The sequence below is a fragment of the Nanorana parkeri genome, unplaced genomic scaffold (genome assembly GCF_000935625.1).
Source record: "Nanorana parkeri isolate BGI_ZX_2015 unplaced genomic scaffold, ASM93562v1 scaffold1902, whole genome shotgun sequence".
In the NCBI taxonomy this organism is placed as follows: domain Eukaryota; kingdom Metazoa; phylum Chordata; class Amphibia; order Anura; family Dicroglossidae; genus Nanorana; species Nanorana parkeri.
Genome location: NW_017308170.1, coordinates 120153 through 134609, shown reverse-complemented (window position 1 = coordinate 134609; position 14457 = coordinate 120153). Strand labels below are relative to the sequence as shown.

At 43.6% G+C, this 14457-nt stretch overlaps 1 protein-coding gene across 1 annotated transcript in view; it reads right to left on the bottom strand.

The window, feature by feature from the left end:
- The window catches only part of LOC108800079 (insulin-like growth factor III), a 19837-nt gene extending 7639 nt beyond the window's left edge, over positions 1 to 12198 (bottom strand). The window contains exon 1 of the mRNA XM_018572018.1: positions 12073 to 12198. Within this exon, the coding sequence (XP_018427520.1) occupies positions 12073 to 12123 (51 nt within the window). The 5' untranslated portion in view covers positions 12124 to 12198. The remainder of the gene's footprint in view (positions 1 to 12072) is intronic.
- Positions 12199 to 14457: the final 2259 nt, after the last annotated feature.

Genomic DNA, 14457 nt, shown 5'->3' with positions numbered 1-14457 from the left:
TGCGGGTGCACGCGTCCATAGACTTACCTTGCGTCTCTGCTCGTCTCCCGGCCGAGAATCGGAACTGCGCATGCGCCCGCCCCAAGATCCTTTGCGGCCATACGAGCAGTTCCTGATTCTCGGCGCGGGAGCGAGCAGCGATAACGAGGTAAGTTTAAAATGATTTCAAGCGTTTTTTGTTTTTTTTTTACACTTCTTGCCTATATCTACTGCTTGCTAGCAGTAGATATAAGCAAAAAAAACGGAGGGTTTAGAACCCCTTTAACTTGTCCCCGCCATCCCCCCGCCTCCATACTGATTGCCCTGATCACTGGAAGGACACCCTGTCCCCGGAGTCCCTTTAGATGGGTTCTTCAGAACGCTGTTAAACGGCCGGGAGTACGTGCCCCCCTCTGCCCTCCCCTCGCTAGCCACTGCCAGGACACTCTGGGGGGGGGTTTGAACCCCCCTATCCCCCCCCTTATCTACACCCCTGTCAGCACTGCTCTCTGCATCAGTGGGGACCGTCTTCCATGGATAAAAGGCACAGAGTAAGCGGACCCTGCATCATTATATGACCACCCTCAAGAATTCAGGAAAAGATGAGTATTTAAACTCAAAGAGCAAAACATACAGCCAGTGAGACACAAAGGGGGGTGAGTGCAAAAAGCCAGAGGTAGACTTCAAACTTCAATATAACCACCATTATTTAGGATACATGGATCAAACTCAGGGCTTGTATTGCCCCATATTCCTCCATAACCCCATCTCCAGACTGTCAAGATCATCATCATTAACAGCCCCATTAGGTACCAGTAGGGCTTCAAAAGATGTCAATAGATTGGTTTTACTTTACATATAAATATCTAAAGAACAGAATAGCTGAAGGAAAATCATAAGGTTTTAAATATATGTATTTATATAAAAATGGCAAATCACAAATGCACAAGCTAGTTCCAACCAGTGAGATTTCTGCTGCAGTCAATCGTAGAATTGAGGTACATTTACTGGCAATGTAACTTGCATGTCATTTTTCATATTAAGGTGACTCCAATCATTAGTAACAAAAAAAGGAGTGCGCATAAGTCATGGACAAAGAGAGCAATATAGGTCCCACTTTCCCAAGAGATCAGCTAGTAATCCTAGGAAGTGAAGGGTCCAGTGCGTTACTACGTGAAGGGTCCAGTGCGATGCTACGTGAAGGGTCCAGTACGTTGCTAAGTGCAGAATCCAGTGCATTGCTAAGTGCTGGGTCCAGTGCGTTGCTACGTGAAGGGTCCAGTGCGTTGCTACGTGAAGGGTCCAGTGCATTGCTACTTGAAGGGTATAGTGCGTTGCTACGTGAAGGGTCCAGTGCGTTGCTACATGAAGGTTCCAGTGCATTGCTACGTGCAGGGTCCAGGGCATTGCTAAGTGCAGGGTCCAGGGCGTTGCTAAGTGCAGGGTCCAGGGCGTTGCTAAGTGCAGGGTCCAGGGCGTTGCTACGTGCAGGGTCCAGTGCATTGCTATTTGCAGGGTCCAGTGCGTTGCTATGTGCAGGGTCCAGGGCGTTGCTAAGTGCAGGGTCCAGGGCGTTGCTATGTGCAGGGTCCAGTGCGTTGCAGAGTCCAATTCATATACTATTCTGCACTACTGTATAATGTATTGCTGGGATTTGTAGTCCCTCTACAGCTGGTGCCATTCTGCATTAGAGTGTAAGCTCCTCTGTACAGAGACTGATGTGACTGGCTCACTGTTCTCTGTACAGTACTGCGGTATATGTCAGTGATATATAAATGTATAATAATAACAGTGTGACTGTGGGAGGGCATTAGATTGTAAGCTCCTTTGGTGCAGAGACCACGGGGGGGGTCCAGTGAGATCTGCTTCCGGGCCCCGCCCTTTGGTAGCGGAAATGGGGCGCCCAAGAAAAAATATTGCACCAGGGCCCTTTGCTCCTTAGGTCCGCCACTGCACACAGGGACCATGGGGAACAAAAGTACCCACCCTCCAGAAGAAAAGACAGTGTCAGCACCAATTCAGAGATGAGAATCTACAGCCGAGTTTAGTGTCACTTTAAATATGGATCTAAAAATCCCTTACAAGAAATTATCTACATACTTAACCAAAGCAATTGATAGCCTAAGAAAATCTGATAAGATTAGGTTTATCCCACCTAAATCTACTGATATAAACATCAAGAGACTTTTCACTCATTTAAAAACCTCTTTTGGGAAACCAGAGACTAAACATTCATTGCCAAACTGTTACTGTATCTGTTCCAGTATCTCCAACTGCAACAAGCCTGTGCTACCCAATTTAACTTGACCCCTGTCCAGCCAAGACCTGCCAATACATGTAAACGAGCTGGCGCAATGTACAATTGATCATTCCTGGAGATCAGCATACATAAAAGAAAATGTATCACACACACACACACACACACACACACACACACACACACACACACACATATAGATCTGTATAAACTTGTTCTTGACACTTCTGGATTGTGGGAATTTGCTCAACCTTGCATGGATTGTGAAAGCATCAACCAGTTTAATCCGAACTCTAATATTACTTGCCAATGGGTAGATGACTAACTTACAAATGTTTTATGATGCAGTTTTTAAAGGGCTGACAACATTATTATTATTATGCTTTTTTTTAAATGTTTTGATTTTCTTATTTGTAGAAGAATAAAGGAAACACTGCATGAGCAAAGCATAGTTTTGTTTTCATTAAAAATTAAATAAAAAATGAAATGCAACTATTGTAATTATTTGCAACTGTCTTGATATCAACCTCCTATAATTTTCTCATATGGCAGCACTCTGAGAAGGACGCCAGGACTGGGAGCTAATCGAGTTCTGCTGCAGTACTAAAGTGCTGACTAAGAACATATTGACATGAGGGCACAGTAAAGAGAGGGATGACTCCGTTCTTTTTCATCTGCCCTACTCTATACATCTACTCTAAACATCCCGTGCTATCAGCCTCCTGTATGTTCCCTTGCTAACATCTCATATATTAGACAGAGTGTCAATAACGTCTTGTGCAACTTTAACACTAGCTTCGATAGAAGCACAGTGTAAGCACCATAACAATTCCTAGTTTTAACATATTTACAACACATCATTCAAGTTATTTGAGCTTGTTGAAGACGTCCCTCAGTTGCTGGTCACAGATTTTAGTAAATTTTATTTACAATTCTAATTTTACCTTTAGCCAAAGAACATGAAGTAATAATAATAGGACATTCACACCCGTTTAAGCATCATGTAATAAAAAACTGCAACTAATAGAAAAAGGATGCTGGAATAAGCAGGAGTATGCTCAGAGTACCCCCAAACTCAGGGCATCCCTACTCTTTTCACCACCTGAGGCAAGGGGGGTGGTGTCAATGCATACTATCAGGGGGAAAGGGGGTTGTTGGTGGCGCACGCTTTCGGTGTGTGTGGGGGGGGGGGGGGGGTAGGGTTTGGGGTGCATGGTATCTTTGGCCAGCGTCCCGCCCAGCTCTTGGCAACCAGTGACGTCAGTGAGGTGGGACGCTGGACATTGGTACCATACAACAGGGGCGCCAGCCAGAACTCTTAGCAACCTGGGATGCTCTGGCAGGAAAGGGGCAGCAGGTGTGCACTTCAAGTTCTGCTGATCTCCTTGTTCGGAGAGATATCCTTCAATAACATCACACAGTGAAAACAGGAAAGAAGAATGCTGTATGTGAAAGATTTAGGGGAGTGTACAGTGTTCATTGCTTTTCACTCACTCCCCACCTCCTTCCTTCTAGGACCATAAAAAATAAGTATTTTAATGTAACTTTTTTCCCATGTAGACATTAAATATTACCTATGAATACTTCATATGTACCACTCACAGCCAGCAAGTGGCAAGCAAGGAGCAACAGGGCCATCTAATCAACAGGCTGATATACTAATTTGCTGTGAACATCTTAAATGGCTTGTGTTGTGGCTGTTGTGGATACACTTAAAAAAAGCTGGAAATCAGATTACACGGCTGAATGAGCCAGAGCAGGGACATAGCTTTTCAATCTGCAGGAGAAGTCAACTAATACAGAGTTAGTGGTAGACTTTCATATTAGAAAGCCCAGCATGCTGTACAAGGAAAGTGACATGAAAGCATTCAATTTGTATCCGTAAAATATGGGTATTAATAGTGTGAAAATATATAAAACAACAGCTTATAAACTTTGAAACAATTAAAAATAAGTTAAAACTGTCCAAACACAATTATACTTTTCTTTCATAAGAAATGTTAACTGTTTAGTGTGCTTGTGCTGAAAGTGACAGATCATTTCTCCTAATCAATACATTCTGAGGACAGGGGGGGGAGATGCTATTGGGTGCATTACATTGTGTGTAATTGCTAGGGTCCTAAACCTACAGAAGCAGGAAACTGGCTTCATTTCCTGCTAGATAAGCTGAAAGAAGTTGCTTTCAAAAAGAAAACCAAATACAGGGATATGGTGTTAAATTACATGCACAATACTGACCTGGGGTTTTTCTTAAAACAGTACATTAAGATTTGCTGTACATGATAAAGCTTTTGACTAAGTGGTTACTGTTTTTGCTTTGCAGCACCAGGATCCTGGTTTCAGTTTCCAGCCATGATATGATCTGCGAGAGGCTTGTATGTTACATAGTTAGATAGTATTTCAGGTTGAATAAAGACATTAGTCCATCAAGTCCAACCTATTAGGATCTCATTCTAGGAGTACCTGTACCCCTGTATATTACGGTCCCTTAAGAAATCGTCCAAAAGTTTCTTGAACAATTCCACATTATTTGCTGAAATCACCGCCTGTGGCAGTGGGTTCCAGACCCTAACTGATCTTACTGTGAAGAACCCCCTTCGCCCCTTGTGCTGGAATTTTTTTTCCACCAATGCTTTTCCCATGTCTGTGCAAGTTTCATCTGGTTATTCCAGTATTATTCCACTGACCAAAAACATACTGGTAAGTGAATAAGGTTCTACCCAAACTGGTCGGACCTAAAGGCTGTGTATGATCCTTAAGTAAGGATCAGACGTGTTCAATATTGCACTTGCAAATTGTATAATCTGTGGAGAAAATTGTGTGACCTGGCCGATCTGTCCTCAGTAAGAAGTGCGAAGAAAGATGTGAAATCAGAACTCTGAGCTAAAAATGCTTTAATTCAAATCTAATAGTGTATGCACTATGTTTTCTGACTGCACCGGACCGGAACGCAGGTACTGATGTGTCACACGTTCCCATGCAGCTGATCATATTGCGGACGGAGGGCGCGGCTGCGGTGCTATTGAGTTCAATGGACCAGCACACCCTCTCCCATAGCAAAACAAAGTGAGCCAGCCGGAATACGTTCCAGTGTGTTCCGGCCACAATCGGGTCGGAACGCACTGAGGATTTTGGGAACTAGCCCTTAGATCTACCAACAACTATGCAGTGTGAAGTTCTAAATGACTGGATACACACTGAATGGATTTTGTTCTGGCAGGATTTTTATTCCATAGTTTTGGTAAACCAACAGAGATTGGACAATCAGTTTGTAACTTGTGTAGCCAGCTTTAGCTTTAGGCCTCTTATATATGTTGTTCCATCAGCCCATTCTTGACCAATGATTAGAAAGATCACAAACAGACGGCAGTGTGTCCCTATGGGATGTGCACCCATTCACATCCGGGCAGAGGCGCATCTACAACAAATTGGGCCCTCTGGTGTCCCAATCAGTCAACCAGGGATGCCAGCCAAAGCGTTTCAGGTTGCTAAGAGCCAGACGGGGAGATGTATAAGGGCCATACACATCTCCCCACCCAGCTCATACGGTAGCAACCTGGGATGCTCTAGTGGGCGTCACGCTCATATACACTTCTCCCGTGCCAGCTCTTAGCAACCTGGGAAGCTCTGGCCGGCATCCCGCTCATATACACATCTGCCCGCCCAGCTCTTAGCAACCTGGGAAGCCCTGGCCGGCGTCCCGCTCATATACACTTCTCCTGTGCCAGCTCTTAGCAACCTGGGAAGCTCTGGCCGGCGTCCCGCTCATATACACTTCTCCCGTGCCAGCTCTTAGCAACCTGGGAAGCCCTGGCCGGCGTCCCGCTCATATACACTTCTCCCGTGCCAGCTCTTAGCAACCTGGGAAGCCCTGGCCGGCGTCCCGCTTATATACACATCTCCCCGCCTGCTCTGGTTGCAAAGAGCTGGGCAGGCAGATATGTATAGAAGAGGGGTGGGGAGAGCAAAATAGTCAGCTGTCTCCATGGTTCAGCGAACTTTCACAGTGGCATCCCCTTCAAGTGATGCCCAAGGCATGTGCCATACACTGGATATGCCTCTGCATCCGGGTCCATTCAGGTTTGTCGGACTGAACAGTAATTTTGCTTCCGGGTTTGATTTTGCAGACCTGAATGGAAATACCGCATATAAACAGACGCACATCAGGCCTCCCATAAGAAAATACATGTACAAGGCATACACAAAATGGAAGTAACAATATAACGGGATCACGCCGGACAGCGGACACGGATGTCACAAATGTGGCATCTGTATCAACTTTTATCCGATTCAGCCCAGGATCCATATATGGATCCCCTGATAAGCCAGAATAGAGGCGCTGGTGCCAAAAGGGTTTTAAGCTGGTGAAACAAGGATCAAATTTCAGACATTTCCTGTTGAATCAGCCAAAATTCAGCACCACCCTGTTCAACAAACAGGCCGAACCAGCCAGTCGAACAATAACTGCAGCCAACAAACTGCAGTCACTGTCTAGGTATCTAACGGCTGCCAGCTATCAGAAAACCAGCAGGGTAGATTCCTTTTTTCATTTAACTCGTGGGTCTGAATGGGAAAAATCTTAAAGAGTATGGCAAAGAAATCTAACAGCATTGATGGAGGACTCCTCCCCTCCTTGCAGGGCTGTTGTTTACTCAGGGACAGTCTCTGGATGCAGAGACTGATTGGCCACCCATGGCTCCAATTTCAGCTGGTTTATATGAAGCTGTAAGTGACCCTGTTGGCACCACTCCCCTCGACCAGAGTCAGTTTTGCTCTATGATGACCATACAATGAGCTTACATCTGGCACTGTGGGTGGCCCTGTCTCCCGACATCCTTCGATTGGAAAAATCGAGAAGCAGAGTGAGAAATTGTCAGACAGACAGCGCCTTTGTCCAATCAGATGAAGGCACTGTTCAGGTATTTTGACAGCTAGTGGAGCCAACTGTTAGCATACAATAGCCGCAACAGGAGATTCCTCTCTTCATGCTGTTTAGCGCAGATAGTTGAACCTGTTCGTTTTTTTCCATTTAACCCGAAAGCTGAACTAAAGTATACCAGGCTTCAGGCTCATCACACATGTTACAATCTGCAGCAGCTTTGTAGTGCGAGGTCCTGCCTGATTGGATACACATTGATTGGATAGATTAGGTAGGTCCTCATATTAAATAGTTTTGGTAAATCTAAAGCTGATTGCACAGTCAGATTGTAACGTGTATGGTGACCCTTAGACATTAGACTGAAGGATCGGGATTAATACCAAAGGTGGAATGGTTTAATGTTGTCTGTAAAACCACTTTTCAGTGCTATGGACGTGAGTGAGATAAATGTAATCAATCAGTAAACATACACTATCTGCTGTTTCGGTGTGATCTCATTAATAGTCGCAGTGATCAGGCAGCTCGTGATGAGCTATATTTAGTTCACAGGGCCCATAATAGTATATATGAAGTCAGCAGGCAGCGTGCAGGCATTGTTGTCAGCAGAAGACATGCAAATCACCTGAGAATTGCACGTTGCACTGTTTGATTACTGATACAAGACGATTGGTAAATATTAACTCCACAATATAGCTGGATGTTGGCATTCTGCGCTATGTATACCAGCGATGTGGCGACAGCAGGCACAGTGGGGCAATGCTCCCATCCTGTGTAAATGAAAAGGAGCCTTTTGTAAACAGTGGAGATAGTAAATAGGACAAGCGCGGAGTCACGCAGGCACGAATGAAATTCCCCCGCCGAACAATTCTGTCCTCAGCAGTGCAAACTGCGGCATCCAGATGTAGAGGGACAATGCAAATTCCAGCACGGCTGGTGTGCAGGGTTTGTGACCCCTGGTATACTGCAAGCTATAGAATTCCACCCCTGGCAAAGGAGCACCCAAACAATCATATGTTCACATAAAATAAAATGCGTCACTGAGATGAGAGCACTTAGATAGGGAGCAGGTCACTAGTTACATTAACCCCTTCATGACTGAGGCCTTTTTTTCATTTTTTTGTACCCATGTTATATTCCACATTTTAGGCCTGAAAATTACTTAAAACCCCCCAACATTATATATTTTCTGAATGCCAAGACCCTAGGTAAGTCGCCAGGATCGCTTCTGTTGTAAAGCCGACAGTCGGCTCTACAAGTTTAAACAGAGTCCCGGCGGCAAAAGTCACCGGGAGTCTGTTTAAACAGCCCCGATGCTGGCGACGTACACTGTACGTCGTCAGTCACGAAGGGGTTAAATAATATGTTTCCACGTGGTAAGGTTCTGCTTAGCTTCATATTAGACATGTGCGATTCGTTTTGTTACGAATCAAAATTCGTACGAATTTTCCTGATATTCGTCAATTCGGAAGCATCCAAAATCCGAATTGCAGTTTCCGGATTATATCCAAAATACGAAATTCCGTTAACGAATTTTTACTAATAATAATAATAATAACAACATAATACTACTACTAATAATAATAATAATGATAATAATAATATTAATAATAATAACAACAACATAATACTACTACTAATAATAATAACTATAATAATAATAACAACATAATACTACTACTAATTATAATAATAATAACATAATGATAATAATAACAACATAATACTAATAATAATAATAACAACAACATACTACTACTACTACTACTACTACTAATAATAATAATAATCATCATCATCATCATAACATAATAATATTTTCCTAATAAAAAATTCCCCCACGGCACCAGCTTTCTGGGAATTATTATCAGGAGGAGAACAGTATTGAGAGTTCCCATCCAGCTGTAAAATGAGAGATTTCAATAACTGTCCCAATATCGCTGATTTTCCACTGCAGATTAATCAGCAGTGGCATCATCATCATCCATAAGCACCTTCTACATTGTTTCAGCCTGCTATCAACCACTAACCAAACAGTGTTAAATATTAAATTCTCATCATTTACAAACAAAACCGGATTATCAGAACTGTGATTCTAGTCTTGCAGTTTCTCGCTTCTGTATCAGAGGGTCTCAAAGTACCGGCCCGTAGGCCAATTCTGGCCCACGAACTGGTACCATGTGGCCCAGAGCCGGCTGCCAAGTCAGACATCCAGTCAAAGTCTGCGTACCGGACTTGTGGGAGCAGCTACACGTTTTGCATCTGTTAGAGGCAGACCACACAGCTGCTCCTGGCGGTGCAGACAAGTAGTTGCTTTTGGCCGGCGCTCTGACAGCGTTCACTGAGTGCTGGCCGAAAGGAAGGATTAGTGATGTCTGCACCAGCCATGGGTGCAGACCTTAATAATCAACCACTGTCACCTCCCTCCACAAAATGTAAGCAGGTAAAGTGGCTCTTTCTTTGATTTTATGTGTGTGTGCGGGGGGCAGGGGGGTAGTATGGTGTATTTATCTGTGTGTGCGTATTTCTCCTTGTGCGTATTTCTCCTTGTGCGTTTTTCTTCTTGTGCCTATTTATCTGTGTGTGCGTATATCTCTGTGTGCGTATTTCTGTGTGTGAATGAATGTGTGAATCTGTTGGCCCTCTATGATTAAAATTAAAACATGTGGGGGAAAAAATCACACATATACTGACACTGCACATCTATACACATGTATACATACTGATATCATTCACAGAAATCCTGACAATACACAAACCATCAAAACTATATAAAAAATGTACTGACATTGCATACAAAGAAACCATCACAAACACATATACTGACATTACAAACACACGCAGACATTAACACTGGTACTGTATAGAGTTACATTTTATTTTGAAGTATGACATTTTATTAAATTTGGCAGAGACGGTGGCCATCCGTCGACAGCCGTTGCACCCACCTAACTTTTATGGAACAGTGGTTACAAGTGCGATGGGTAAATGGGCAATGACTCGTCTCCCGGGTTCCTGATACTGGAAGTTCAGGTATCGGCATAGTCATCGGAAGCATTTGGGCGAGTACGAGTACTGATACCAGTATTGGTATCGGTACATCCTTGGCTACATTGAGCAGAACAAAGAGATTATGATGTAATAGTTCCATTATTCATAATAACTAATCAGATTTAACCTTTCATCAGTCTGAAGAATCATAATAGTAACAGAATAATTCTGATTGGTTGATACAGGGTGCTGCACTCTGCATGTTGCCTTTTCCCTATTAGATAACAAACAAAACTACATTTGCCCAAGAAATAGGTTAAAGTATTTGTGTCTTTAAAGGAAATGCAATTCAGTTTCAAAGCTAAGTAAAATTTTAAATATCAATTTGCAATTTGACATCATCAACATTATTTTGCTTTGTGTTAAAGCGTCCGGCATAAATACATTTCCACATATGACGCAGAACCGGCATTGGGAATAATACCTTCAAATGGTCATTCTAGAAGAGCAAGAGAACCCTTTAACAAATGGGAAAGATTCAAGCTTCAAAATGTGTTCTTGTGTTATCTTTGTAATGTGCATACATTGTAATACCATTACATAGCAGTACATACCGACTATCATTTTCCTATAGTCATAGTTGCCACAATTTAAAAAATATTTCTGGGGACACATTGCCCCTCAGTCTAGTTTATTGCACTCATCTTAGCAGACCACGCAGCAGCAGAACGAATATAACACAATTATTACATATTTTTAAAACTGGAATATTTTTATTGGAGAGCTGTAATTATAATTGCAGCTCTCCAATAAACATTAACTTCAACAATCCAAAGAATATTAATAAATAATTATGCATTTTTTCCATGGGAAAAAAAATGCATTCCGCGTTTGATCAGTATTCAATGCTGGCGACATTTCCAAGCACAAGAAAACCAAGATGCTATATACTTAGTAATTATCAGTTTCATACAAGGTATGCAAGGTATACATGTGGCCATGCAGGATTTATGCCGCATTTGGTCAGTATTTGATGCCGGCGACATTTCCAGGCACAACAAAATCCGACAACTATATGCTTAGTAAATATCGGTTTCAAACAAAGTTTGCAAGGTATACATGCAGCCATGCAGGATTTATGCCGCGTTTGGTCAGAATTTAATGCTGGTGACATTTCTAGAGACAAATTTAAGTTCTTAAACCCCTAGCAGTGAATTCACAGACGTCTGGCTACTCTATGCTGAGTAAGTGGCTAGTAAATGTCGGTTTGAATCAAGGTATACAAGTGGCCATGTAGGATTTATGCTGCGTTTTGTCATTCAAGAGACAAGCCTTGAAACACCGGCAACAAATTCACAAACGGCTGGCTACTATACTTAGTAAATATTGGGCTCAAACAAGGTATACAAGTGTCATGCAGGATTAATGCCACATTTGAGTAGAATCCAAAGGTGGCAACTTTTAAATTAAGGGATAAGAAATTTAAAGGACAACCCTTGAAACCCTGGCGACGCATACACAGACGCACGGCTATGATACACTTAATAAATATCGGTTTCCAACAACGTATACAAGGGAGCGTGCAGAAATTAAGCTGCATTTGGTCATTGTTCAGTGCTGGCGACATTTAATTTAAAGGACAACTCTTGAAACCCCAGTGACAAATTCACAGACAACTGGCTACTACACGCTTAGTAAATATCGCTTTCGATCAAGGTATCCAAGTGAGCATGCTCGGTATATTGGTGACAGTTAACCCAGTCATTGGTAGCGCTGCTCCGCATACCTGGGGGCTTGAAAGAGTTAAATATTTACAGCTGCAGACAGGGTTAGCTCAGTATAGATGTCACCTCGCCTTTTTTTTTCTCAGCAATAATCAGTAATAATCAATAGCTTTGCCTAGATAGCAAACAGGGTTTAAAGGTCATTGTGCAAGGGGACTTAGAAATGGGAAGTAAAATGCAGTTACCTTTCTTGTCAGCTTAGGCACTTTTGGCTTTCTGCAGTCCCCGAGACACATGACTGTCAGTGTGCCTGTAATATCGACTGACTGTATGGTGGCATGCACAGTGTTGCACAGCACAGAGGACTGAGGACAGGACTTTGCACTGTGGGAGCTCTCAGGCCATGTAGCAGCTAGTTCTGATGTCCAGGAGGTGTTTGTCTGAGAGAAGCCCTTGGGAAAGGCAAGGGGACTCAGCAATGTATGGATTTGAAAGGTGGAGGAGGTCCCTTTGTGGCTGTCCATCTGGACAGAGGCATGGGGGAGGGTATTATTAACCTAAAGTTCCCTGAATAGCCCAGATATTTGTACCTTTCCCCCCCCCAAGAAACAAGACCTATCTAAATCAATTAATGTTGAGGACATGGACAGATCAACAAATAACATTATATTAGCTGCAGAGATTGGCCAGTGGGCTGGAAATTGTCTCCATGTGATATTTTTTTTTTATCAGTTTCCTTTTCTGAGATACGAAGAACGATCCTGAAACGTTGCATGAGTTAGGGGCGAAAATAGAAACTGCATGAAGAACTGATGATGGGCCATATGGTTTGAACATTTTGTAGCTTGAAGCTCAATGCTCCAAAACATTCAACGGAAAAAATACCATGTTTTTAAATCCACGTGCCTATCCACGTATGAGCGCTTTGGCATCTGTAGCTCGATGCCTGCAGTTCAAAAAGGTACGTGAGCTACTTTTGGAGCAGTATGGGGCATCTTTGGCCCCATAGACATTTGAAGTGCCTGGAAATGCCTGAGAAGTACTGATCAGCATTTTTTTATCAAACAATCATCTCCTTCTCCTAGTAATTAGCTTTCCATTTGCTAAAACAAAAACACTGAAGCCTGCATATGCTTGAACAAATGTGCAAAAACACACAAGTAAAAATGCTCCAAAATCGCCAGTAAACGCTTTAAAGAGTACTATGGGGTAAGTGTTTTTCCCCATAGTTGTCTTTAGGGTCACGGGAGGACATATACTAACCTCCTCCCGTGACCCAAAGCTCAGTATATAGCGAGCTACAGCTCCCGGTATACTGAGACCGCTACAGCCAGGACGGATCCCGACAATGCTGTCGAGATCCACCCAGCTGCGTGAGTGACAGCTGGCTCTGCCTAACTAGAGGAAGAGAGAGCTGTACCCGCACGCTCCCCCGTCCGTTCCTCTAGTCAGCGCTGGTGGATCGGAGCGGGGAGGGGGGAATCCCTGCGGAGAGCGGTGACTGACAGTCACCGCTCTCTGCAGGAAGATGATCGAGAAGTGAGCGAGTGACGGTATGCGTTCGCGCACTTCCTAATCTATTGAGCCGACGTGTGACAATGTCATTGTCACACGTCGGCTCGAACTATAAGGATGAGTGATTTTCACTCATCTCATAGTTCTCCGTTAATGCTCAGGTGTGAATGCAGCCCGATGATCAGTGCTTGCCTTCCATCACTGGGTCCTTGGGTGCAATTTTCTATAAAGGGCACTATCAGTGTAGAGTGTATATCAGGGGTAGCAAACCTCCGGCTCTCCAGCTGTGGTGAAACTACAAATCCCATGATGCATCTCTCTTCGGGAGTCATGTCTGTGGCTGTGTGAATCTTGCAATGCCTCATGGGATTTGTAGTTCCACCACAGCTGGAGGGCCAGAGGTTTGCTACCCCTGGTTTATATGAACTTAAAGGAGAACTATGGGGTCAGTGTTTTTCCCCATAGTTCTCCTTAGGGTAACGGGAGGACACAAACTAGCGTCCTCCCGTTACCCTAAGCTCAGTATACCGCGAGCTACAGCTCGCGGTATACTGAGACGCCGCAGCCAGAGCGGATTCCGACGTAGATGACGGGATCCGCCCAGCTGCGTGAGTGACAGCTGGGCGTGAGTGACAGCTGTACCCGCCCCCTCCCCCGTCCGTTCCGCCAGTCAGCGCTGGCAGATCGGAGCGGGGAGAGGGGAATCCAGCCCCTCCCCCTGTCAGACAGAATCGAGAGGTGAGCGAAATCCGGTATGTGTTCGCTCACCTCCCGATCTACTGAGCCGACCTGTGACAGTCTCATTGTCACAGGTCGGCTAGAACTATGAGGTGAGTGAAAAGCACCCTCATAGTTCTCCTTTAAGCAACAGGATTAAGTACTGTTGGTGATATATTTTGTATTTTATTTGAAGTAAAAGTTACATTTTCCGGACAAGCTTTCAGGGACTACACTACTGCTTGGACCTTAGAAGAAGGGGGTAAGACCAGAAAGTCCTGAAAATGTAACTGTAAGAGTCTTACAGCTCACCTTTAAAGTGACACTAAACTCAGAAATTAAATCTTAAAAATGCATTCAAGTACCTTAACTATTAACATAAATGTATCTTATTTGTG